The sequence below is a fragment of the Neolamprologus multifasciatus genome, chromosome 5, assembly GCF_963576455.1.
Source record: "Neolamprologus multifasciatus chromosome 5, fNeoMul1.2, whole genome shotgun sequence".
Classification (NCBI taxonomy): domain Eukaryota; kingdom Metazoa; phylum Chordata; class Actinopteri; order Cichliformes; family Cichlidae; genus Neolamprologus; species Neolamprologus multifasciatus.
In genome coordinates, this window is record NC_140443.1 from 28,775,798 (window position 1) to 28,802,871 (window position 27,074).

Consider the following 27,074-nt stretch of genomic DNA (forward strand, 5'->3'; position numbering starts at 1 on the left):
CACATTCATTTAGCACCTTGTACTGGATTTTTGTTGTTTTTTATAGTGTGGTAACAATAGTTCTATTCTATCAGCAGAGTGGTCTTACCTCTAGGGGGTTGAGGTCAACCTCTGAGATCAGTTTTATCCTCTAGCAGATATGCTGCTGTTCCATTATAAAGTTATAGTAGTCACTGAGATCAGAATTAAAAAATTCTAAGGGAGCATTGTTTTATTTTTGAAACAGTCACTCACTGACCCTAGAGCAATGTCACAGCAGGGAATTTATGTGTTTTGAGCACTTTTGGTCCCATTTCAGAGGTACTGGTACCTGATAATGCTCTCACTGATCATTTGTGTTCTCTCCAATATGACTACCTCCACACACACACAGTCAAACTGGTGAACCACTGAAAATACCAATGAATTATATTTGTAATTGTGAAAGGCAATCACTACTGTTGTATTATATATATATATATATATATATATATATATATATATATATGTTAATATGAATCAAAGAACGTTTGGCAGCAACTGACCTTAATCCTAGAACTAAAAGGACACTAAATCAAAAGTGGAGGAAAGGTGGTTTTATATGGTTTTACCAATTCAAATTTTGAATCCATTATTTTCCTTTTTTTTTTCCAAGATTTTGAAAATCAGTTTTTCTTTAAAAAAAAAGTTTATTTAATGGATTAATAGTTAATTTACAAATATTTGTTTATAATCATTCTTTTCATTTTCCTTTTAATTATCAAACTATAGTCAAATTTAATGTCTGAATGAATAGAAGATATTAAAATGAATTTATAAAATGTATTTCCTTAGGAACATGGATGTGTGAATTACTGTATAATTAATTAATAAATCACAAAAAAGCCCACTTGTCTTTCCTCTTCCTGCCACACATTAAGTGCACACAAACTTAATAAAACAAACAAAAAAAGATTATTTTATTCCAGTTCACACATCATCATTGTTGATGTGTTTTACCACTTCAGTGGCTAAACATCTAAAAAAATGAGTTGAAATAAATAAATATTCATTTGTAAAACAAGTACAGAGTAATCTTAAAACAATAACCCTTGCATCTGTCATTGCACAGAACATGCTATAGGCTCCAGCAAAATATTAATGCAGAAATCTGACATCAATGATTCACCAAAACATGACCAAGTTTGAACTAAGATTTGGCTTTTCGGTGAAAAATGTTAACTTTAGTCAATACTTGTACTGGAACAGTTAAATAGGTTATAATGGTTGACATTTTGACTGAATAAGCAGTAAACTGTTGTAAGCTTTTAGATGAGTTGCAGAGGTGCTTGATTCTGTCTCATGAGGTAAAGCAGAGTTTGAACAACACGGTCTGAGGTGTGGTGACATCAGCTACAGCCAGCTCTTGTCCGTCAGCCAGCCCCAGCTCTGGAAAACATGTTCATAACATAAGTGAGTCAGCATATTCACAGTGAACTCATCTGACCAATGTGGAAACATTTTCAGTAAATAAACCAACACACCCTTCAGGGTTTTGGCCAGATTTGGCCGCGTCCTCTGTTCAATGGAAGCAACAGACTGTAAAACAAAATACTTCAGCTACAACCAAAACTTAAACTTCTCCAGAAAACACCTCAAATTGCTCAAAGATTGAACTAGAATACAAAACTGTACTAAATGGGAGGTTAATTACCTGTAAATATAAAGTCTTATTCTTTCCATCCATCGTTGTTGTTATGGCAGGTGATTTCATTTGTCTGAAAAAATCCATTGTATTTGGTTGTTGAAGGCATTGCAACATAAAGTAAATTGAATATAGCTGGTAGTGTGATACAAACAAGGTGGGAACTAATATTAGGGCATCACAGTAAGTGAGGTAAACGTACAGGGAGGTGCTCTCGGTCAGGTAGTCCAACACCTCCTGGAGTTTGGAAGATGGCGAAAAGTGTAGGTCCGAAGGTACTTGGCTGCAAGCTGAACAGTTTTCCTGTAATAAGAGTAACCACAAACATGCACGCATTATCCAAACAGGCAACTCTGTCATGAACTAACAGATGCGAGTCAGACACAAACCTTCCTTTCGGCTTCAAAGGTGTAGGTGTACAGGCCGTCAACATCATTGAAGACCATGTAATTATTCAGAGGTAAATATGCACTGCGTGCAAAAAGGTAATAGCAATGTTATTAGAAACTGTGAAATATGCATTCAGTTTTTAAACACATTTTGACATGTGGCAAACAACCTGCAAACTCACCTTGATGCTATTTTGAAAACCTCAGTTGCACAAGCAGCTGCATCGAATAAAGCAGAGAAAAAACGAATGCTGTTTAAAGAGCACTATGAGTGAATGATTAACTTTTATAATCGTTCATAGAGGAATCAGGTCCACAGGTCTTACATTTATTCAGTGTTAGCTACTTACCAGCAATGGCAGCATTTGTGGATGCTACAGCAGGGATTATCCTCTTAACAACCCCTGAAAACATTTAAAGCCAATTAGTTTTTTATATCTCTAATCATGAAAGAAAACAAAGAAGAAAATGCAGTTTGGGCAAAAGTAAGAAAAGCTGTACAAATCATCTGATCTGAATGAACTTTAGGGAGTGTTTTAATGTTTTACTGACACAAAATAAGATAAGAGTTTCCACACGAAATGAAAGCACCGTCAGCTTGCTGTGTTTTATATTACTTGGCTCATCTTCCACAGGAGTAGCTAGAAAAGTAACAGTCACCTCATGGCCACAGAAATGCTATTTATGCAAGCTCACCCTGTGTTAGTCTATATGTGACTCCTGTTATGCTGAACTCTGCTGCCCTCTCCAGAGATTTCTGGTACACCCACTGGATGTGTTCTGGGTCATCTCCATCCAGAGACACGTCATCTAATCCACATTAAAACAAACAAACAAAAAAATAAAAAATAAACAAAAATTGAAACATACTTTCTGTTCACAGGTTTGACTACCTCATAATTATAATTATTATTGAAAAAAAATATATATCGGTAATATGGTGTGACTTCCTACCTCCAAAGGGCATCTCTTTCGGCCATAGTAATATTCGCACGTACTCAATGCAATGTTCTGGCAGACGAGGCATTGAGGCTATTGTACACATGGGGAAGTTGATCTACAGACACAGATTGGGTTTAGCACTGAAAAACTGACTGGGATCTGGCTCTGAAAGATAATTAACTCATGGCTATGATCATTATTTTAGACAAACATCTGCTACCTTACCTGGGGAGGGTAAAGCTCAAGGGTGCAGTCAATGCAGGCTGTCATGCCAGGGAAAATGACTCTGGCATTGCCTTTAAAGCCTTCAGTCCCACCATCAATCAGAGGGATGATGGATGATGGATCTAAGACACCATCTTCATACACCAGCAAAGATAGCTACACAAAAACAGAAACACGGAGTTTACATTTAAAAGATGTTCCTTTTAGCTAGCATTATCTTACAGATAGAAATCCAGTCATTTTTCAACTGTGCAGAGCTAAACAGATCATGTTAAAGATCACAATAAAGAGATTTAACTTACCAGCATACCATTCATCCACCTCCTCGCCACAATAGAGTCCAATCCACACACAATTATATGGAATTCTAGGTAAAGATAGAAAGAGGGACAAAGTCAAATCCAATTTTCTATGTTTTCTAATCTAATTGGTTTTTTTAATTCAAATTTTGTGAAGAAAATGTCAAAAAAAGTGGAGGTATCAAAAAGTGGTGTATCAAGTTTATGGATTCTATAGAGTTCTGTGAAAAACTAACTACTCTGCAATACAGCAGCTTCCGCTTCCTTGGTGTACATCTGGCTGAGGATCTTACGTGGTCAGTACACATAAACAAAACAGTGAAGAAGGCGCAACAGCGCCTCTTCTTTCTCAGGAGACTGAAAAGATTCGTCATGAGCCCCCGCATCCTCAGGACCTTCTATCGCTGTGCCATTGAGAGCATCCTCACTGGATGCATCACCACCTGGTATAGCAACAGCAACGCTTACAACCGCAAAGCTCTCCAGAGAGTAGTGCGGTGTTCTGAACGGATAATTGGAGGTGAGCTTCCCTCCCTCCAGGACATCTACAGGAAGCGGTGCCTGAGGAAAGCGGGGAGGATCATCAAGGACTCCAGTCACCCCAGCCATAAACTGTTCAGACTACTTCAATCAGGAAGGAGGTTCTGCAGCATCCGGTCCCGTACCAGCAGACTGAGAGACAGCTTTTTCCATCAGGCCATCAGACTGCTGAACACGTCATAGACACCTCACCTTCACTACTGGAACTTCAACATTATGCACTCCACACTGTACATTAATGCCACTTGTTTTGCACAATATCCAACTACCAACCTCTGTATATTTTATTTTATTGTTTACTCTATTTAATTTGTAAAATATGTATACACACACATAGACACAAGTAGATATACATATTAGTATACACATTGCCATTAGCACTCTTATATTGTACATATATTTATTCATATAATTCTCAGATTTAGCCATTCTTATATTTTGCTTGTTCTTATGTTATTGTATTTTTGCACACCTCTGTTGCCTGTGAAGCTCGCACACAAGAATTTCACTCACATGTACTGTACCAGTGTACCTGCACATGTCATGTGACAATAAAAAGTGATTTGATTTGATTACATCCTGTGATTCAGTGGCTTTCAGAACCACCGTTAGCAGCACTAAGATGCTCAGCTCTCTTGACGTCTTGTCACAGTATTTCAACTAGGTTCAGATCTGGACTGGGCCATAGTAACACTCCTTCCTTTTCTTTTTTAACCTTTCTGTTATAGATTCGCTGCTGTGAACTTTAGCTATCAGACAGATGGCCTCACAGAATAGTTTGGTACACTGAGGAGTTCATGGTTAAATCAAAGACAGCAAAGTGCCCAGTGTCCTGTGGCTGCAAAAAAATCCAAAATCATCACCCACTTTTTTAGAACAAAGAGGATTCCTCCTGGCAACCCTTCAAAACAAACTGTACTTCTTCAGTCTATTTCTAACTGTGCTGTCATGAACTTTAGCATCTGACCTGTTAACTGAGACTTGTAGAGTCTGTAGGCCAATGTTCCCTCTAAGCAAAACAAGAAAAAACAAAAAATCCCACCCTTTCCTATTGGTCGAAAAATGTACCATGTTGACCAAACAAAAAATGATTTGGCAATATGGCATTTAGTTGTTTAGGAAGGGGGAAGTTTTAGGAGTGACGGCGGGGTTTTGAGATGTGAGAGATTTGCGACATTTAGCGCAAATCTTGTGTAGTTAGTGTGTAGTGTAGTCAATAGTTTTGTTGTGTGTGTCAGAACAATGAGGCAACTACTGAATGTTACAGGTGTTACAGGAGTGATACATCTCCTGTTGTCAGCCCTGCAGGTATCAGGCTGTTGTTCTCCTTTATCTCATAGTGGACAGAAATTATTTTTTGGAGTGGCACAAATAATTTGTGTGGCATCAGATTTGATGCAGAACAGCTGATTGTTCTGTAAAAAGTTTGAAATGTTTATTTAAAAAAACACCCTGGCTGCATTTTTAGGTAAACAGCTGCAAAAAACTTTGTTGTTTGCAAAACTCAGTTACTTTTTTGAAGAACTAACTATATAATGATTTGCCCAACATTGGTCATTATATACTGTATTTTGCAGACAGAGAGTTACAGACTCTCTCCCAGACCACAGACTCATACTCATAATACAAGTCAGAGCTATATTAAAAAAATAAATAAAATAAAATAAAAGTTGTGTTTATAAATTGGAGTTCAAGTTATTTTTACTTCCAATAGTGTTAACATACTGCACAGGTCATGAACAAGACTTTTTTTAATTTTTCATTGTAAGTGAGCTAAAGCACTTAATTAAAAATAGTCTAACATAAATGCTGTAATTTGATTATTTTAATAAACCATGTAACTTGGATGGATTCGATACTGGCGTGACCACAGTGCACACGTCTAATGTTGCTCACAGTGATCCAAGGGACCGCTCAGGGAGTTTGTGTGTTTGCTCAGACACATGAAAAATTATAGGAAACATTGCTGTAGCCCTTGGGTTTTTAAGAATATCACAAAGGATTTTTATAGGATTTCATGGGGTCCTGTGAAAACTTTCTTTTTCAAGTAACTATAGTTAACATGTAAATTGCTAATGGCAAGTGAGATCATTAAGAAGCAGGTTTACATCACAGGAAAGTGGACATGTGAAGTATGTTTCTCTATTCTATTAAGTGGTGCAATGGCTTCTCATTTAGAGTAAGTTGCACACACTTAAAAAAAATAAATGAAACTGCAGTGAGATATTTAATGTGAAACAAAATTAATCTCAAGTGAGCAAATCCATTCAGACATTACAAAAGCCAGTAATGGATTGCCCTGTTGATACTTACGTCTGTAGAATGTTTCATCTAAGTCTTGAATCTTTTTAAAATAGCTGCACAAAACATTTAGGAAAGGTTTGGGTTTTAACACAATATTCACTTCATATTGTTCGCATCACAGAAAAGTAGTATGGTGTCTTTGCATTCTTAAACTATAATATCTGAACATTTTTCACATTTTGTCCGCAATGACTGTACGTTAAAATTTTAGCCATGTGCACGTGATAAAGCATTTGAACTCTCAGAATAGTTGCTCAATCAAAAGGATACGGGATTACACAGCATCCAGGGACACGGCTGTTTATAAAGTCAGCAGCAACATCCGCCTTGGGTCGACCTACATCTTTAGCTCTAGTGAAAATTACAGACACATGAAAATCAAAGATAAAACGTAACACAGTAAGGATCAGACTTTACACAGAACTGACTGATTCTACTCACCTGAAGAGGAACTGTCGATTTAGGTTGGAAACATCAATGGTGTCCATGTCAACAACATGAATGTTGCGAAAGCCTGATAAGGCCTGAGCCACAAGATGAACAAAAAGATGAAAATGAAATACAAACTATTCACTGAAATTATAATTATACCATTTAAATGATAATAATAATAATAATAATAATAATAATAATACCAAGTTTTTTAGCAGCTCACATCCCAAACCACCAGCACCAATGACCAAGATTTTGCAGGTTTCTAACATAAACTGCAAGGACTAAAATAGGAGAATACATTTCATATCAGAGATATCAAATATGCCACAAGACAGAAAAAATGAGATATCTGTATTAGATTCCTCACTGCAAATATTACCTCTGTGCTGGGTTCAAAGTCAGGATGCATGAATGGACCTGATCTTTCCAAAAACTTCTTGAGGTGGTTCCAACGGTCATCCCAGTCAGAGGTGCTTCCATTGTCTCCATCCACCAACATCCTAAGGATGACATTCGTGTTTAGGATGCATTATCAACAGTATCTCTGACAAAAATGTTAAATAGTGCATGCATGGCAACATTTGGCCCGATAACATAAAAATGTTTATCACTACTTAAATTGTACAGCATGGAAAAGAACCAAATCCTATGCTCAATGTTGTGATTAATGTTAACAGGAAGAGTGCTATTTACAGCAGAAAATTAAATGACTTTTAAGAAACTAAGTAGGCATCATTACCTTATGTTTAATGTCTACTCTACTCTACATCAACCTCGGTTCTCTCACATATATGACTCTTTTAAAGCGGCTCTATTATGCAGTTTCATAGTTGTTGCAACGGCGGATGCTCACATTAGACATGGCCAAATCTTTGACCCAAAAGCTTTCAGTTTCAAAAGCGTGTTTCTACTTATATGGTCATCTCAGGCACACAACTTTGGCCGTGACCACAAAAGCCCCACCAACCTCATGTTAAAACTTTCTAGTTGTGAAGAGCAGCCAATCAGATGAAAGCTCCCTTAAAGGGCGGTAGCTGAAAGTGATTATACGGCTTTGGACAAAATGCCTGGGCTACACCATGGTCCAATATAAGATGAAAAAAATATGAACTTCTTGAATGAGTCCAAGATTAAAAAGAGTCAGCAAAGAGTTGGAAGTGAGCATAATTTGTCCCCTTTAAACATCTTAGTAAAACTGCCTGTCTCATGGGTGGGCGTTTCTGACCCACTGAATTTTGGGTAATATCTCTTGCCTGAATAGCTCCCAGCCTGCCGGCAGCTAAGCTAAGTGAATAGCTAACATGTCAACAGTGAGGAGGTACAACAGACCTCAGACTTCGCACAGAGATTAATAATACCACTACTAATTCACTATACAGACGTGTTAGTTATTCACTGTCAACTAGGCAGGATATTTCTGTCAACTAGCTACTCACAAGCTTCATTTACAACCAGCATTAGCTTAGCTCTTCGTCTAGCTAATGTTAACCTTCCTCCTAATGTTAACCTCAAACCTTGCGCCAGTTCTACCAATTGATCACTAACTTCTCAGTCTGCTCCACTACTCTCCTTCTTTTCTTCTCCCTAAAAAGAGAGAATAAAAGAAGGTTGATTCATGCTGTGCTTTCGCAGATTAAGGTGACTTGAAAGCATCTTTCGGGGTTTCTTGCTTGTTTCTTCGGCAGCTACTTACGGCTCGTCCGTCTCCGCCATCTTTGAGTAACTTCAAATGTCCAATTTAGCAGTAGTAAACAAGAAAGCTATCAGCCAACAATAGCGTTACTGTCGGATAAAAGTATCTGTTGACAATGTTCTGGTTTACAGTTTTAGAATTAATGTGTCCCGCAGCTAGAGGCTGTAGAGCATATAATCTATATAAGCTAAATTAGTTGTAATTTTATTATTTAGGTGGAGTTTCAATATTCCCATTATCGTGAAGGTAGCATTGTCAACAGTCGGTCATAAAGGCGGAAATTACATCGAAGCTCCAACAGATGGTAGTATTTACCTTACGGCTTTACAAGTCACCAGTTTTCAAGCGCAGACTTGTATTGCTGGGCAATACTGCACATTTTAGTATTGATCCAGTACCAAGTAAATCAAGGGCCAGTGTTTTCAATACCGATGCTTACGTAGGGCGGGTCGGGGGGCAGTGTGTCATGATTTATGAGATGAATTATTCATTTTCAAATTCTGAACACATTTTAATGACCATCAACCACTGTAATGTTTTTACTGTCCACAATAATTAGTAAATGTAACAAAACACACCTTTCAGCTTTTCAAGCTTTCATCATCTGTTGTTTACATGTGAAATAGGCTATAAATAAAATAGATGGGACAGTCAAAACAAAACGATTCAGACGTTTTTAATAGTGCACTTGACCTCCAAGATCAAAACACCCTGACTGTACTGTGCGCCTCTTTCTGAATACAACAGGAAAAGCCCACTTTTGAAAGGGAGACATTACAAAAACTCTACTTTTCTAAAATCCTTACTGAGCAGCTGCTTTTCAAACAGAAGAAACAAAAAGTAAGTGTCATCATGTTCACAGGAGAGAATTAAGCTTTTAAGGAGCATCACGCCCTGCTCTCTGTGATCTATGAGGCTGCTCAGTTGTCTTATGGGGATGCTTTGCTGTGTGTGCCATAAGGCACCTTGCAGGATAAAATCAGGAGATTATTGAGACACATATGGGGAGAAACATACAGCTAGAGGGCTCTATCGCTTAACAGGATAATGATTTAAAGCTTTTAAAACACTGGGCCACAGTGAAGTATCCAGTATGAATCTTTTTTACATTCATTCATAAAACAAGTTATTTTTGTTAGTGCCAAATGATTAAAGAAGTATATTTGTGCACACTTACTTTAGACTCTCGTCGCTGTATATCACTGAAATCAATTTTGAGCGATCGTATTTAGCACAGTTGTTCGAATGCTGATACTTTTCATGCAATCTTAGTGTAACTTTTCTAAATCACCGTGGGGCACTGGAGTTTAACAATGGCACTGAGAGTTAAATAAAGTCTATACTAGTAATTACCTGATAATTGCTCTGGTTTATGTGCTTTAGCCCCGCAACTAGCAATCATCTATAAAACCAGTTAATGAGCATTAAAGAGCGAAATGGCCTGCTCGAATGGAATAAAACTATCTGATGAATTAATCTTATTGTCCGCAGTGGATGCAAAGTAACTGAATGAAAAATAAAGTCCTAAAATATACAGCACCCTCTCTTCTGCATTTCTACCACCCTACATAAAAAGTAATTAATTTGTTGCTTTGAGTTGTTTTCCACTCTGCAGTGATGAGACAGGAAATTTAAATCTTGGTATTATGTTACTTAAGGGCATCTACCTTAAGCATCTGATTTAATGTATCCAAATCGTGTTAATGAATCTCTTATTATAGAATGATTAATAAACCTTGGATTGGCCTCTTTGCATTTTAAGAGTGGTGCCTGTGGGTTTGTGGACATAATTAATCCACCTGTCTACACCGCCTCTAAAATTAAAGCAAACGTGGAAAAGGTGTCTTCTACAGAGGTCACCAGCAGTCTGCTAATGTATGCACTGATAGCTGATAACCTTATGAGCTCATAATATTTGATGCTGGGGTGTGTGCTCATATGTGCGCAGGACACGAGCCTCAGAGTTTCTTTGATTTGAATGTGGTGGTGTTTTTTGGAGGGTTTTTTAAAAAACTGATTTTTAATGAGGTGTTCCGAATGACTGCCTCTGAAAACTGATTACTAAAAATAACTGCTGTGGCCATGTCCTTCATAGCTGACTGCCCACCATCTCAGCCCTTCTCTCTCTCGATTTGTGCTATCCGCCTTTCCTCTTTCATTTAACCTCGGACATGCTCTCATGTTAAACACCAGAATGATGTGATAACATTTCATCAAAAAAAAAAAAAAGGAAATACAATCCCAGAAGACACTTGAAAACCAGTTTGGTTATGACTGAAACCCATTGTCGTGGGTCTCAATCACACTCTTGCTCCTGGGCACTTTATTAAGGTGTTAGGTATGCTCCAGACTGCAGTAGTGTCAGCTCTGTTGGCTTTCCCTGTATTGTTATTTTAGATGTACACTAGTTGAAAAGTAGGGCAAAGTCAAAATCTTCTGGTGCTGACATATTTTTATAGATTCCATTGAAATGCCATCTGTCACTCCCCCACCTTAAGCTGGGACATTTTGAATGTCACTACTGTGCTTTTGAGGTGACCCTACTCTTGGCAATCCATCACAGCCAACTGCAGTTAAGGTTCATGCAAAGACCGAAGAGATCAGAATTAAGCAGGCCTTCACTAGATCATGGCAGGCTATCAAAACAATGACACCTTGCTCGGAAGAAGAACCTCAGAGGAGCTGCGTGCACTCCCCGGAAAACAGGGAAAGAGATCTTTTGCTTTCTCCTCTGCATGCAGTGACATGGGAATCAGAGTTTGTCAGCTTTATAGCTCCATATATCTCATATCCATTTGCCATCTGATTGCTTTCTGTCAGGACATCCAAAGTAGAGTTGATTGTGCTAATGATAATGTGTCACAGCGATATGGCCCTAGTTAGGCGCAAAGCAGGGCTGCCAGCCAAGAAGACAAGGAGAGGCTTCAGGCTGATGTTGTGTTGTGCTGTTGTAGGTGATTGATGACTCTCTCTCTTCTAGTGCTTTGATTAAGACTCAAGTGATTTATCGCCACTGCTCACAATATAATTAGACTCTATATACACTCAACAAAACAGTGTTGTCCTGCTATACTGTGGGATGCCAGCAAGTGTGGGTGTGTTTTTGTGCCTGTGGGTGCTATGAGTTATCTTCATAGCCATACATCTAGTACAGTATATTTTGCTGATGTGCATGTAAATGGTTGCCAAGTGTGAATACATTCACATTAAAGCAAATTCACCCTGCACACTTTTCTGTTTTAAAGTAGGAAATGTAGCCAGGAAATGTGCTGCACGTGATACAAGATTTATTCAGCGTATGATGGATTACCTTTGACTGAAGCTGTCTGGAGTGTTTTCACTTGGCTATTACCAGGATGCTCTGCGAGTAGATATTTGCTGTGAAAATGAACCCTTGCTGTTTTTATGGTTGGGTCAATGGATTTTTGGTGTGTGGAGATGTCCTTAGTGTGGCAGGAGAAGTGGAAAGATACAGAGCTCATCTAAAATTTGCCTTATAATGACAATTTAGAAGATTAAAAGCCCACTAAATGTATACTTTAAAAGTAATTACAGGATCCTACTCCTTTTTTGAACTGTATGGAAACAGCTCTTAATTTTAGGCTAGCATTGTTGCCACATTGTGAAGTGAAATAAAAAGTTTAGGGTGGCTGTACTGTCTCCTAGGTGTTCAAATAAAATAATCCATCATCCTATGATGTGAGGAGTGTGGCGTCATTGCTGGTTTGCACTTTGTTCTTCCTGTTGCTGATGGGCAGCGCCCACAGACAATTTGTGCTTGACACTTCCTGCCTACGTGGGAGGGGGACTCGCTCTGACCTTGCAGCACATGGTGTTTTGTTGTTGTTGTGATTTTGCTTTCTTTTTATTCTTCTTTCTTTTCATTTAACCTCCCAATTGTGTCCAATAGAGTTATTTCTGCACTGGAGGGAGAGCTAAACATTGAAAGCAACAACTATAGGGTGACTTTAAAGCAAAAGGCATACAGCTGTGCTCAGTGAAATGTAACTCAACTCATTAAACACAGCCACTCCACTGGTTTGGGTGTATTTAGCACTATGTTATTATTTATTTACTGTTGTTTTGTTAGATTTTAAAGGGACTGTTACTTTTCATTATATATAGTATACCACACTCCTCCTTACACTAAATTTAAAGCTTCAGTCAGTAGATGATTCGTTTCATTATCTTGTCTTGAAAACTGGAAGTACACAGGGAATGAATCACATGAAATATATTATGCTAGTGAGTTTTTGATGTCACTGCTTCGCCAGTTTATCTTAAGCTAAGAAACTAACAATGTACAAACATGGGAGAGGTGTCTCTTTTTCTCTGTAATTCTTTCACTTTCATTTCGATTCTTGCTTGCTTGAGTTGAGACATCTATACCTTAGTAGTAGACTTTACCTTGGGGATATGTTTGGAACAAGTAGCTTATTGCTATTTGTTCTAGCATCTGGGAAATCTGTTATCTTTCTTGGTGTGCATCTGTGTAGTGTTGATAGCAACGCTGATATATTCCTTTTAACAGATATTTGGGAGAGGCTAATTCTAGGTTTCTTTCAAGGACTCCAGAGGAATTACGGGAATCCTTAAGACCATGAGACATAATTTCCTTCTGACTACTTCAACTGCTTTTATTCCTGCTTGTACTTCCTATTTCCTGGCCTCCTCGGTATGCTTCCTGCTCTACCATTTCTACTGTTCCTCCATCCCCGTTGTCCTTTGCATGCCTGAAGGAGACACTGTACATAGTAATGACAACATCCAGTCCTTTAGCAGTTACTGTTTCCTCACAGAAGTGAATTAAGTGACAAACAACTCTTGCAAAACATAAAACAAAACATAAAATAGAAGAAAATGCAGAACAGAGAACATACATTTTTTTTCTTAAATCTATTGACCAGCATAAACGACAAGAAAGAGGTGCGCTTCACCACTTTGTCACGTGTTACTCTTATGTCACTGTAGGGCAGAAAATATATCACAATCCCAAAGAAGTCTCATTGATTTCCCATTCAAATGCCTTCAACAGATGTTTGTGACACAGGAAATGTAGTTTTCTTTCTGCTTTAAACTCCTTAATGCTCCTAGTATTCTAGTTTTTGACAGAACAAGGTAAGGCCAAGAGTTACTGCAGAAGTCATTTAGTCAGCAAATAAAAACTGCATCAGTGATTTCCTGACCTCTTTATTTGTGGCAAGTTTTGTTTGAATGATGACTTGGACCCCCCTGAGGTCCAAGTCATCATCTGTGATGACCCCAACCCTAAAAGTAACCTTCAATTCAATCCAGATATGCATTCTTTAATTGTTCTCCCAAGTCTTGGCAACAAGAAGACAAGAAAATAATAATTCTAAATGACATTTCAAAACTATTTCCCCCCCCCAAAAAAGTACATTTTGTCTTCTCCAAAATAGAGGGTTAGGGTCATGCTAGTTCCCACCCTAAGGTTTCACTAGGAGGCCCTTCATTTTATTTTCTCCCTCTTCCTCTACAGAGCATGGGCCAGGGTGGAGCTTTAGGAAGTGGGGTATATCCTTCCTCTCCAATGAGAACATGACTGAGGGGAGAGGCCGCGGGTTTGGATGGCTGTGTCTCCGCAACACTGGCAAGAATTCAGAAACCACAAGCAACTTAAAGCATATCTCCTCCATCACTGCACTGAGATGTATTCAGGTAATATTCACACAAAGCAGTCACAGAAGATTGCAATACTGAAATACTCAGCAGCCTAGCTGGCAGCATAACAGCATAAAAGCATAACTGCATAAGTGATAACGCTCACGAGATTTGCATTGTAAAAGTAAAACAGGCTCTTCTATTGTACCAGCTTCACTGCATCTCTAATAAAATCTATTTAGCTTTTTAATATTTGCCTTCAATCTGGTCATATCAGTGATATTTACTGAAGCAATAATTGATTTTTAAATGCATTCATAAGTCTATGTCTATGTCACCTAATGAAAAGAGTAGTAACATTTTATTCCATTTTATTAGAGTACTTTAAGTGGTGGGCTGTAATCATGAGACTCGTTGTTCACATGTCAAACATTAATAATACGCGTATTCATTCGAGGGATGTAAAATATTAAATCGATGGCCAAGACAATTAAATCCATAAACTCATTTTACTGATATGGTTACAGTCTCCTTACCTAACATTTGCTTTGTAATCACACTGAAAAGAGAACTCCTCTAATTTATAGGCATAATACTGTGTAACTACACAGTAAGCAGAGAGAAAATAAAAGGATGAAAACGGAGTTTCATTTTACAGCCCACATAACCTGTAAATGATGTCTACATAAGGCTGAACTATGCAAGGAATATAACCCATAATTACAATAAATGAGAGGTGAACTTTGCAGCATGCGAAGCACTTAAAAAATCACTTGTGGGGGAAAAAAAGTGTAAAAGAAGATGAAATTAACTAACAGGGTAATTAGGTAAACAGAAAGCTTCCTACCCCATCCTCTCACCTGTAGAAACTATTATACCTGTACGTTCACTTCGCTCATTCAGCTGTAATGGCATATTTGTGTTTCTCCTTGTGCAGATGCAAGCAGAGTGCCAGCTAGTGTCTAGTTCACATTCTCCCCTCCCACCATAACAAATGCACAACTAAAAGGAGAATGTTTATTAAAGCAATTTGGATGCTAACTTATTTATTAGGATGATGGGCAAACAGTGTCATCTGCTCCTGTGGGCCTCTCAGTGAAGTAATAGCTGTCTCTTTATGCATTAGTGAATGTATCTTACATTACACAGAAACAAAGGGACACCCACACATTTATATTTAACAGCTACAAGTGTACATTGCACACATCCCGTTTCTCAGCCCAGGGCAGCTGTGGTTCAACATAACAAACAAAGGCTCTCTCTCTCTCTCTCTCTCTCTTTATCTCTCTCTCTCTCTCTGTATCTCTCAGTATGTCACTGTCTCCCAGCATCACCCTGAGTGATTGCCAGTCATGACACCCGCCTGCTTGTACCACAAACCCACCCAAATGCCCAGGAAATTAAATGCTCTACCGAGGTAATAAAGAGAGTAAATCCTGCTTGTATTTTCTGCCCATGGCCAGGGCATTGTGGGGGCAGGTATTACCATATTAAGCCCAGACAGAGGAGATCCGCTCAGCATTCCCTCATTACACCTCATCTAGTGGGGATTTACAGCTTTTCCAAAAACAGCATGCCCACAGCTGTAGTCTTCGCCTGTGGGTGAGAGGGGTGTGCCAGGCAGTTTGATCTCAAATTATCCATTATAAGTACATTTTCATGCACACGGTAACCTTTTGAATTTGGTGGAAGAGCTACAATGCTAGATTAACCCTCAACACACATGTTTGTCTTTGTGCATATGGACACTAAGACTTCGCAGCTGCTTATTTACACAATTAAAGCTCATCTGAATCAGCATATTGCTATTCTTTTCCTAGGATCTCATGTCTTTCACTGCAAGATCAAAAAGTATAAGTTTAGGTTTCTTCTTGTTTCATAACACTAATATATTTTTCACAGACGATGTCATACCTTTTTTTGTTCATTATTAGCTAGCGAGACGCGACGAACACCCTGCACCGTGACTGCAACAAGCATGATATAGCCATTCATTTTGAACAGATTTCCCCTCCTGATAACAGCTGCAGAGGAACAGATTAATAATGTTGTGGAAAATGAGATTATGCTGACTCATTAAGTTTATATCTCTCTGTAGAAGTAGATAATGGTTCTGCCAGTGATCACAACAGTCGGCACAAAGTCACCTGGATGCTTGATTATAAATGAAGCCCTTGAAATCTTCTGCCACTGGGGGAGTTGGATAACTTTTTTTATTGAAAACCTAGTTTATGAGTTGCCAACAGTTGTTTGTCTCTTGTAAAGAGAAAGTAATAAACAACGGGCATAAAATGTAAGGATAGAAAAAGGTAAGTAAGTGCTACCCTGAAGAGAAGACAATAAGACGTATACAAAATTTATGGTTTAAAAACGGTATCCCACATTTGTTTTTGTTCCTAAAATGTCCTGGTAGGTGCATTTCTGGAGCAACAACTATTGCAAAACCAGTATTACTTAAAGTGTACATGCAAGCTCACTGAATCAGATACTAGGAAAAGACTCCTGCTGGGAGTCAAAATCATTTACACAACAAACAGCTTGTGCACACAGGTATGTAGGAAAAAAATGGTGCACAGATTTCACTGCAAACAATTTATGAGCAGCCTAGGGCAGGCCCTTTAGTTTTTAATGTATCTGTTTGCTTTTTGTGTTTCTTATTTTGCCTCCCTACAGTTAATTTACTTGTTTTCAAAGTGAAGTAATCTATTAACACAGCAGGGGACAGACGGTTGTCGTTAGTACTATGCTATATTTTGGAGACCGTAACATGCACATTATTAGCTTGTTTGATAAGCACTAGCAATCTAAAATGAAAGCTTCTCACTGAAATACCAATCTGGAAAAACATATCAACACTAATTAATAGTTCAGCACACTACAGTATTAAACTGAACATGACTGTAGTACCTGGTTTAGCTTCCAGTTTGAGTCCATCAGTAAAAAAAATCACAGTCTTCTTCACAAGGCCAAGACTTCACAATATCAGACATGCAATGGCAGTCAGACTGAGACAACAATATCACATTTGCACTAAGATGGAGGCCACACAACATCCTCTCAGGCCCTAAGACCTGGACTACAAATGCAGAAGTGCTGTAGTCAATTTGTACTTCTAACGTAGAACTGTCACACACAACCCACAGGCAAATATCTGTAAAGTGTTCAATCAGAGCTGTCAAGATGAGGATTTAGCATGTGGGGTGTTGACGGAGGATCGATAGGACTCCATCAGGACTAAGCCCTTCCCTCAGTTCTAATAAACGCAAACCATCACCCACTTGAAGACCACTTGAGCAAACCAAATCCACAACACACTGACCTTCAGATAATGCAGTGGTGATAGGCCTTCGCTGAAATACAGATACTGTTTGATAAGAGCCATATGTGTCTTGGTTGTACATCCCCCATGGCAGTATTGAGGTTGAAGTATTACACCATGTGCTATGAGGAAAGTGACAGAAACATAAATGAAGCTAAAGGAAAAAGATTACTGTTTAGTGTGGATTTAGAGTTTTCAATAACTTGGAACCAGCAAGATAAACAGAAACATCCCTCAAGATATTTAGGGTACTTTATATGAAACATATATATATATATATATATATATATATATATATATATATATATATAATCCTCTTAGATGCCAATCTTGCCCTTAGGTGCAGCTTCAGGTAGAAAAGCACAAGATAGGCTTTATCACTAAATTCAAAGCCTGCAGCCACATACTACAACAGCTTTATTGTAACCTTACAAATAGCTCTTTCTTCTATTATTTCCTACCCAAAAGCCTAAAGAGAAAGTGGTGACAGACTAAAATACTGTGGCAATTAAAAAGAAAGGGAGTGTAAAGAGAAAGTTGCTAATGGGTGGAGAACATAAATCAAAGCCATGTATTTTTTTATTTTTTTTTTTGAAAGAAAGGGGGGGGGGGATTGGGAGAGAAAGGGGGTATGAAAAAGAGACAGCACCATCTGTCTCTGTGGACAAAGTACTGAACACTTGCATTCAAGCATATGTTCGACTGATCACACAGATCACCAAGCGTATGTGCTGAGGTGGGATGTTCCTGTGAAAAAAAAAGGTGGCATTTTACACCCAGTGCAGGTAACTGCTGCTCTAGTGAGGAGTGGAGGATCCAATCAGAAGGATGGCATGCCAGGAAAGTGTTGCTTTAATAAGCTTCACACTTGACTCAGATAAGCCTAGTTTTAGGATAAAAGCTCCTTGTGTACAAGACATTTTTATAATGTTATATTTAATAGCATCAGCATTCGTGTCCTCCTTTAAATGGAATGTATTTTCTTTGCTCATTCTCTAACCTTTAATAACCATCATCAAGATTTCTTTGGTTTCTCACTGAGCATCCATCATCTTCCACTTAAACCTGTCACCCCTTTTGAGATACTCCTGGGGGACCGCAAGGCTTTTCCAGGCAAGATGCGATCTATAATCTCCAAACCTTCAAAGGAAGGTGGGCAGCAGGCATCCTGACCATATTCCCAAACCACCTCAACTGTCTCCTTTGAGCAATGTGTAACACCTGTACAGGGAGCTTTGTCTGGATGTCCAAGTGCCTCACTCTGTTTCTAATGCTGACACTGAGTCAACTGTAGAGTCTAATGCAAAGTCTAATGCTGACTCTGCCACATCTTTGTAATCCTACATTTTCAATCATTACTCTAATCTTATGGTTGTAGGTGAGGGCCGAAATTTAGATTGGTAAATTGAAAGCTTCACCTTTTGACTCAGCTCTTGTTCAGAAGACAAGTACATGCCTACATTACTTCTGACACTGGTCCATTTCACTTCACTTGATCCCAAGGTCATTACCAAAGAGACATTGACATTGCCTTGGCTGTATTTTGTGTTCAGCAAATTGTCATTTAAGCAAGTGTGTGGCAACCAAGAATGCAGGACTCAGCCAAACAGAACAAAACTCAAAATCACAGTTTCATTGCTGGCAAAAATGGTTAAAACAAAATGCAAAAGTAAACAGTAACAGGACATGATGTACTGACTGGAAGGAAAACAGATGAACATCACCTACAACCAGGGAGAACACAACTAAGAGCCAAGGGAGAGGCAGACAATAAATACACAAGAGGAGATTGGGGCGGAGTGGACACACCTGGGGAACACAGCTGAAGAAAATCAGACTGATGAGACTGGAGAAAGAAAACTGAACATCACACACACAGGACAGGAGATGCAGAATGAGACTTAGACTAAGGACTGGACATAGAAAGAAACTAAAATCATAAGGAACCAAGGACTAGAAGCACAAACGAAGAAGACAAATTTTTATTTTTATCCATCCTTAGCCTCCTCTTTTGTCATACCAACCTTCTGTATGTCCTCCGTCGCTACATCTAATCTTTTCCATGGTCTTCCACTTTTCCTCCTGCCTGGTAGCTCCATCTTTAACTTTCTTTGTCCATATATCCACAGTCTCTCAACTCAGCGTGTCTAAACCTTCTCATCTTTGCCTCTCTTACTAATCTATTTCTAATAATTTCCATCCCTTCTGGTCATTCTAAACTAAGTTAAACAACATGTGGACAGATTACCTTTGCTGCCATGTTAGCATTTAGCTCAAAGCTTAGCTATGCATGTGCAACTTCACAGGGCTGCTAGCATGACTGAAAGTCAAGCGTTAGTTCGCAGAACTGAAAAATTAAACCACTGCTTAAGTGGCAAAGCTGCAGGTCCTTGGTCACATGGAACTGGCTCTAAAAATAAGTCAGTCCCCAGAAATTCCCATGTTAAAATATCCAAGCTAACAGCATTAATAGCAAGTTTACCAAGTGATATAAAAAGGTCTTAACCTCAGTGAATAGTTTCCTCTTTAATAATTAATAACTCCTAAGGAGATGCTTAAATAACTCATCCATTTGAATTTTTGCTAAGGCCTAAAGTTGGGCTTTGATTGACCGGTGTGCTGACAAAGGCATCTGTAGCCAACAGTTGCACGCTAGGCCTCACTTCTGGACAAAGAGGTGGAGTGCAGGAATTAATGGGTGATTTCATGGTGGCTTCATTCATCTTTCATATACACTCTATAGGTAGCTCTCACAGAGCTGTTAGCATAGCTGAGGACTCAAGTTTATTTAGCCTCTATTTCTTCACTGTCAAAACTTCTCGCTGCCCTCCTGCTTTACACGGTTAAAAGCATCATTTTCAGCAGTTTTCCACATCACATTAGAGGAAAACTGCAGTTTGTCATCACAGCAGGAACACCTTCGGTCAGTTAAATCCGAAATGCAACCAACCATTTTACATGCAAGAGACCTGAGAAACTGTGATACTGGCTAATTACATTTGCTTACAAAGTGTAAGGTAAATGTTAACATGATGTATCATAGCCTGCCAAATCCCTCCACCTCCAACCACCTGCATCACAGTGATTGAATAGCTTTAGAGGTATCAACAATATTCACCAATCACTTGTCTGCCAAGAGTGAAAGTCAATGACATTATGTCTACTTATGTGTTTTGATTAATTGTTAGGAATTGGCTTTTTCAGTGCCATCTCCCTTGCGCTTGGAGGAGTAGCTGTTGGCAGTCATTACCATAATCATGTTAGTGTTTGACTCTGCCCTTGTGGTGACTCTGTCCCATTATAATTCCACACAGTAATGGATGCACATCTGAGATGAGATTGGGGACATCCTTGTCCTCCGCAGGTTAGGACGGTGGTCCCAGCTGCATAAAAGGAAATGTGTTTTAGAAGTTTGCTTTAATATCATCAAATTTGATATCTCAAATGTTCAAAGCACATCTCTGATGAAAATTTCTGTTCGCCTGTCTGGTCACCACGTTGCCTACAAGTGTAAATGTGTCCGTCTTGTGATTTATGTTTCGCTCCGCTGACAGTCTCTGCAGGGATCAGCGGCTCTGCTGTTTGCTGTTATCTATCTGACTGAGACATCTCTTGCTCCATCTCAGCTGTCACCTAAAGCTTCATTTCCCTGCCTGTCACCATCTGCTCGGCTCAGTGTCTGCCACAAAGCCACTTTTATATATATATATATATATATATAAACTACTCTGCCACATATTACATCTCATTTCACTGACAATACTTGTGCACCCACGCTGTAAGACCTGACCCTTTGACCTCACCTTATGAGAGTAATGAAAAGTGCCGCTGTAGATAAAATGTGGGCCGCTTCCCCGCATGTACACACACAAATACACATCCCAAAGGCAGGAAGGGGAAAAGCGCTGAAAGGTGTTAAAGAGAGCAAGGTTTGGTTTAGCACAATAAGCATGTGTCCATCCTGAGAAAGCAGGAATCCAATAGCGAGGGTTGCCCCAAGGATGATATCGTGCATTTTATGGCCTCTTTATGTCGGTGTTAGCACAAACTTTTTAATGGAGCTCATAAAATGTGCATACTGCTTGAAGACACAGATTTTCTCACAGTGGGGACCTATGGCTGCTACAATGGAAAGAGCACTGATGCTTGTACTTTTCTAAATGTTACTTTTTTTTATCACTTTCATTTTAATGTAAAAACAATTGATAAGTAATTTAATTTTTTTGATAGTGATACTCTTGAAGCTACATTTTGAAATGATACATATGATAGGAGTATTCAAATATTATGACTTACAACACTGACGTCTTACACAACTTACTCCAAGGCTGAATTGTTTTAATGTAGGATACAATCTATACACAAATAGCTTTTTCACTCAGTCTCTGACGATGATAACGACAGCTTTGTGCCCCGAAAAAGAGCTGTATCTAATGTGATCGCCCACATTTCATTCAGTCATTTTAGTTTGGTCTGGGTGTCACTTCCATTATAAAATGTATTTCAGTTAGATACAGTGCTGTGCAAAAGTCTTGAACCACTCGTGACTTCTTTTTGCAAGGATAATGGGAAATAGGTGATGGATGATTGAAAAATGTGCAAATACACATTGTGTGCTCCGTGGCGTCTTTTTCTCTCCAGATATGCTTTTACTGCACTGGCAGTGTGTTTGGGATCATTGTAATGCCAAACATATGCTTTCCAGATGGTATTACATGGTGGTTTAAAGTCTGATGGCACTTTTCTATGTTCATAATTCCTCAGTTTTGACAAGATCCTCAACACCACCGATTGAAATACAGTCCCAAACCATGACAGAGCCTCCACTGTGTTTCACAGTTGGCTGTAGACACTCACTATTGAACCTCCCATGGACATACTGGCAACAGCTGATGACTCTGAACCCAAAATTTTACCCCATAAGATGTGTTTCCACTGATTTTCAGTCCAGTTCTTGTGTAATTTGGCATTCCTCAGCCTTTTATCCCCATTTCCCTTACTTAACAATGGCTCTGCTGCAGACCATGCCAAGACATGCCAAGAGTTTGGCTAATGGCTGTTTGTTGATCGTTTGCCTGTCGAACTGTGTTATCTTTGGCATTTTTCATAGATTCAAAATACTGGGAACAAATGATGTTCGATTTTTGCAACAGGCCACCTAAATATACAATTTGAAAATTGGTTATTTGCTAAGTTGTCTGTTATGTGTAGAGTGGTTCATCCCTTGAGTTAGGTTTCTTTTTTAATATTTGAATGGTTCATAGGTCAGTGTTAAACAATGGAAAAAAAACATTCCTCTAAAAACGGTCTGGTATAGGCACTGGACTGAAAATGAGTTACAAAGCACCCAATGTTAAAAGAAGAACTTTGGAAGACCTTCATAAAGCCTTGAGGCCTTTTGATGGAGCCCACTTCAAAAAAATTCAAGAATGTATGGCTCCTTGGAACCAAAATTTTAAAGGAATAAGGGTTTGCTGGAGACTTTTGCACATTTACTACTTAGTACTTTGGGTTGAATTTGGCTTCTTAAGGACGCAAGCTCGACTGAATTTAAAAAGTGACATATACGAATGCTCCGAATTATTTTGTCTGGCTGTCTGTGTATGACCTCAGCTGTGCTCTGCATCTAGGTGCCGCTTAACCTCATTAGAGGACAATGAAACAATAGATAAAATATCTGTTTGCCTACGCACACACACAGACACATGAATTATAAACAGATATTTCAGCCTTTACGTTCTTGACACAGAGACACTTTTTTTCACAGCGATACATCTTTATTACCTACTTAAGCCTAAAGTGGCTCCATCACCTGACATCTAAATCTTTGCTATTGCTCTGGCGCCACAGTGCTGGATTCATAAGGTGATACAACACAGCAGAGCTTAGACCACGCTCAAGTGTGTGGGCATTGCAGACAATGGCCACTGGGTCAATGAGGGGTGAGGAGAGAAGTGAGTCCCAGGAGAGCGTGCAAGAAGGATTTTCATTGCTCCAAATAATGACAGCACAATATCACCAAGCCAATGCGTTGTGACGACAGTAACGATCGAATGTGGTTCTTTGTATCAAAGTTCACCCTTTTGACCTCCATGTTGCTATGGAAACACTATATAGTAGCAATAGCTGCTGACTGACACCTGTCACCTGGGGCAGATATCACTTTCAGATAATGTTCTTTTAAGTGCACTCTCCTTCCTCTGTTTGTCACCAACAGTCACCCTATAGCCAAAATTTACAGTCTTTTAAGCTGTACTTCCAATTATGCTTAGATGGCAACATAGTCAGTAACTGGATTGTGATCTGTGGTTTGATTTTGGCACACAAATGTTTGTTTGTTTTATAGATAAAGGCTAATGCATATGGAAAGAATCATAACTTGTTTAAGATTAATGCAAATAAACAGTGTGTCCGGTTGCTGCGGATGTTTTCAGAATTAAGCCAAGCCACAATCTTTATGATTCATAAAACACTGCAGAGTGCTGTGGTCTCACCAGTTATTTATAGTTTCAAAAGTTTGTCATTGAGCGTTAATCTGTATTTTTAGTACTGATATTTTTGCAACTTGTGAAATGCATAAATTGACAACATTTTCTGTTCCAGCTAAACAAAAAATGATCAAATTATACTAACATTGTAATTAAAAGGATTTTTGCTGTTGCAAATTAGTTTTAGACACAATTTGCAAAAGATTCTTTTTTCATAATCATTAGTTTAACCAAACTGCTGAGCCAATGTTGTGACCTATGCGCTGCTATTATGATTTTAACATGATCACATATATATGCTCCTGCATATTCTACACTTTACTGGTTTTGCGGTGTTCCATAATTGAAAATTGAGCGTTCTTTGTTTGTGCTGATGTCGTCGAAAACCCTCCAGTTTGTATATGAAGCATCCTGTGCACCCCCCCTCCAACAACACTCATCCCCCGAGGCTCTCTCTGTGTGTGAGAATGCACAGAAAGCCCCAGCTGAAACCACCTCAGCAAAATTTTTGACCAGAGACAGGACAGCTAAGCCGCTCTTGCCCCTTGGGTGTTTGTTCATGAGAAAGAGATAAAACGAAGAACAAAGAAAAAGTAAAAAAAAACAGCATAAAAGAGGACGTTATTAGGATTGAAAAACAAAGAAGACTCAAAGTCAAGTTTTTTCTCAATTCAAGTCTACATGGTAACAGGCTCTGGTGTAGTCACCTTGTGTTTCCAGATAAATGCCAGTGCTCCAGGGAAGTAATGTCCTGCCAATGGGAGCGTCATGGTGATATGAAGGGAAGTTGTGCATCAGTTTGCAGTGAAAAAAGGGCAAAATAACCCTCACAAAATTCCCTTAGAGAGCAAAAGTTGCCTGATGCAAACTATGATGAGTAGACTTGGAGTAATTGCATAAATAAATCTGATATCTCCATCAACTGATGTTTGATAAAAGATGGTAAATGAGAAAAGTGTTGCTCAGTTTTCATGTTGAAGTGGGCAAAATCCTGGACCCTGAATTTTCACAGATGCATCCATGGCAGTGTGAGTGTGTGTGAGAGAAAGTGCTTAAAGTGATTTATGAATCTATGGATAAATGTAGCTTATAGTGTTAATAGTGTTCAACATTATGCACTACATACTGTACATTAATGCCATTGTTTTGCACGTCTCAACCAACTCTGTATATTTTTTTATATATTTTATTTTATTGTTTACTCTATTTAATTTGTAAAATATGTATACACACACACACACACACACTCACACACACACACATACACGTAGAAAAACATATTTAGTATACACATCCAGTAATGCATATACTATTATATATTGTACATATATTTATTAGTCTCAGATTTAGCCATTCTTATATTTTGCTTGTTTTACGTTATTGTATTTTTGCACAACTCTGTTGCTTGTGAAGCTCGCACACAAGAATTTCACTCACATGTACTGTACCAGTGTACCTGCACATGTGATGTGATAATAAAAGTGATTTGATTTGATTTGATTAGTGTTAATTAGAATAAAGTGATATTTAAGTGCCAGTTCTTTTTAAAAACTACAAATTATAAGAGGAAAAGTGCAATGCAACTTTTATAAAACAATCTTATATCAGTTTCAGGATCTTAAGCTTACTGCAGTGCACTGCAGTGATGGGAACAGTGTGTCTAATGCCAGTGAAAAATGCATGTATATATGACCAGATAGTTTAAATGTATCTAACATCATTACCTGAACCTAATCTTGTTTTAATGTACTCTAGATCTCTCATATCCTGTCAGTTAGGGACCCATCGTGATTAAAAAGGACTTAATTATTCCAAAACAAAAGCCTACTGGAGACACAAAAGGAAGGTTGTGGCGCTGGCTGTTGATATTGTTCTATCAGACAGCTCGAAGGGAGGAAGTCCTCTGTCTGAGCTGCCAGGCCTCACTGTTTTTTGGGGGGCTCGGGGAAGAGAGGGAGGGGTCGTGGGGATAAGAGACCACCCTGTTATCTTTGTGTAAAAGGTCACACAAGAAGCAAAAGCTACAGCCATCTGTGTTTTCCACACACTCTGATGCAGCTATCTGGATAATGGAGGGCTGAGCGCACACACGCATGCACGCAGACATCGGTCACTCGTATCTGCACACGAGGACAATATCTTGAAAGGTGCATTGTCAGAAGAAAGTGGAAAGCCCCGCTGATATGTTATATGTTGTTGCTGTAACGTGCATGTGTGGCTACCATTGTTGTTGAAACAAAAAGTTTATGTGCAGGCGTTTGCTTGGAATGAATAGTGCTCATTTATATTTATCAGAGATTTGACGTATGTTTTAGTGCTGCCATTGAACAGGATGTGTCTCCTTATTTATGCGACAGCTTCAAGCAGCCTTAAGCATGATATTTTCATTTGCAGCTTTGACGTATTGTCAAAAATAAACTGGAGTGGAGGCACTCTAGCTAATGACGGCCGTTCTAATACATCTGACTCCTGTCCATGGGGTTAAATGAAATCCTTTCTTGTGTTCCACGTTGTTGCATAACTCAATGCACAATGTGCTTGCACCTTCATCCAGACTTGCGTGAGACTATATAAAAGCTCTGCCAAAGACGTGTGTTTCACTAGCAGGAGTATCTGCATCCTCCCAGTCTCCTTTGGCTGAGAAATGTGAAAACACTCACAGGAAGAGTAAATTCTGGCTCGGGACTTTTTTTCACGATCCTATTGTTTTCTCTCCAGTTCCTTTAGTGGCATACACAAGCAGACTGGTCACAGTGGATAGCACAAAACACATGCGTGCTCGTGTGGAGACATGTACGCCACATAATTGCATGAACACGCACAGCACATGCACACACGCGCCTTTACATGCTCAGAGCGGATCCCGTCCAGGGAATTCATGTTATTATTGCCACATGGGACCTCAGTGTTGAGCGCTATTAAAGCGATAAACAAAAGCACGCTGCACAGATTACGGAAATATATAATTTGGTAAGAACCTGCAGAGATAAAGACAATAACTCATCAGTCTGTCACAATGAAAGGCCTCTTAGGACACAGATGCTCCTTTTTATAGAACTCCTTGAGTGGTGCACTGTTTTTGCAGTGCAGCTTGCTTGGTTGTCTCCACTGCAATATAGAAAAAAGAATAACAAATTCATCCATTATCAGGGTCT

At 38.8% G+C, this 27,074-nt stretch overlaps 1 protein-coding gene and 1 long non-coding RNA gene across 3 annotated transcripts; one reads left to right on the forward strand and one right to left on the reverse strand.

Moving 5' to 3' along the window:
* Positions 1-910: 910 nt before the first annotated feature.
* Positions 911-8,616, reverse strand: uba3 (ubiquitin-like modifier activating enzyme 3). 2 transcript variants are annotated; one of them, XM_085159366.1, is made up of 18 exons: positions 8,491-8,535; positions 8,343-8,381; positions 7,177-7,297; positions 6,998-7,078; positions 6,804-6,886; positions 6,633-6,713; positions 6,372-6,415; positions 3,522-3,586; positions 3,220-3,375; positions 3,007-3,109; positions 2,749-2,862; positions 2,403-2,456; positions 2,235-2,271; positions 2,053-2,134; positions 1,866-1,966; positions 1,673-1,736; positions 1,503-1,557; positions 911-1,407 (listed from the first exon to the last, which is right to left on the reverse strand). In XM_085159366.1, exons 1-18 carry the CDS (start codon positions 8,508-8,510, stop codon positions 1,319-1,321), a joined length of 1,389 nt encoding a protein of 462 aa, XP_085015492.1. In that variant the 5' UTR covers positions 8,511-8,535; the 3' UTR covers positions 911-1,318. The 2 variants fall into 2 exon arrangements, with proteins under 2 accessions (XP_085015492.1, XP_085015493.1); XM_085159367.1 differs by lacking the exon at positions 8,343-8,381 and having other exon boundaries at positions 8,491-8,616.
* On the forward strand, positions 3,374-25,382 carry LOC146518981 (uncharacterized). Its single transcript, XR_014874075.1, has 2 exons — positions 3,374-3,887; positions 25,022-25,382. It is a non-coding gene; the product is annotated as an uncharacterized LOC146518981 (long non-coding RNA).
* The last annotated feature ends 1,692 nt before the right edge of the window (positions 25,383-27,074 follow it).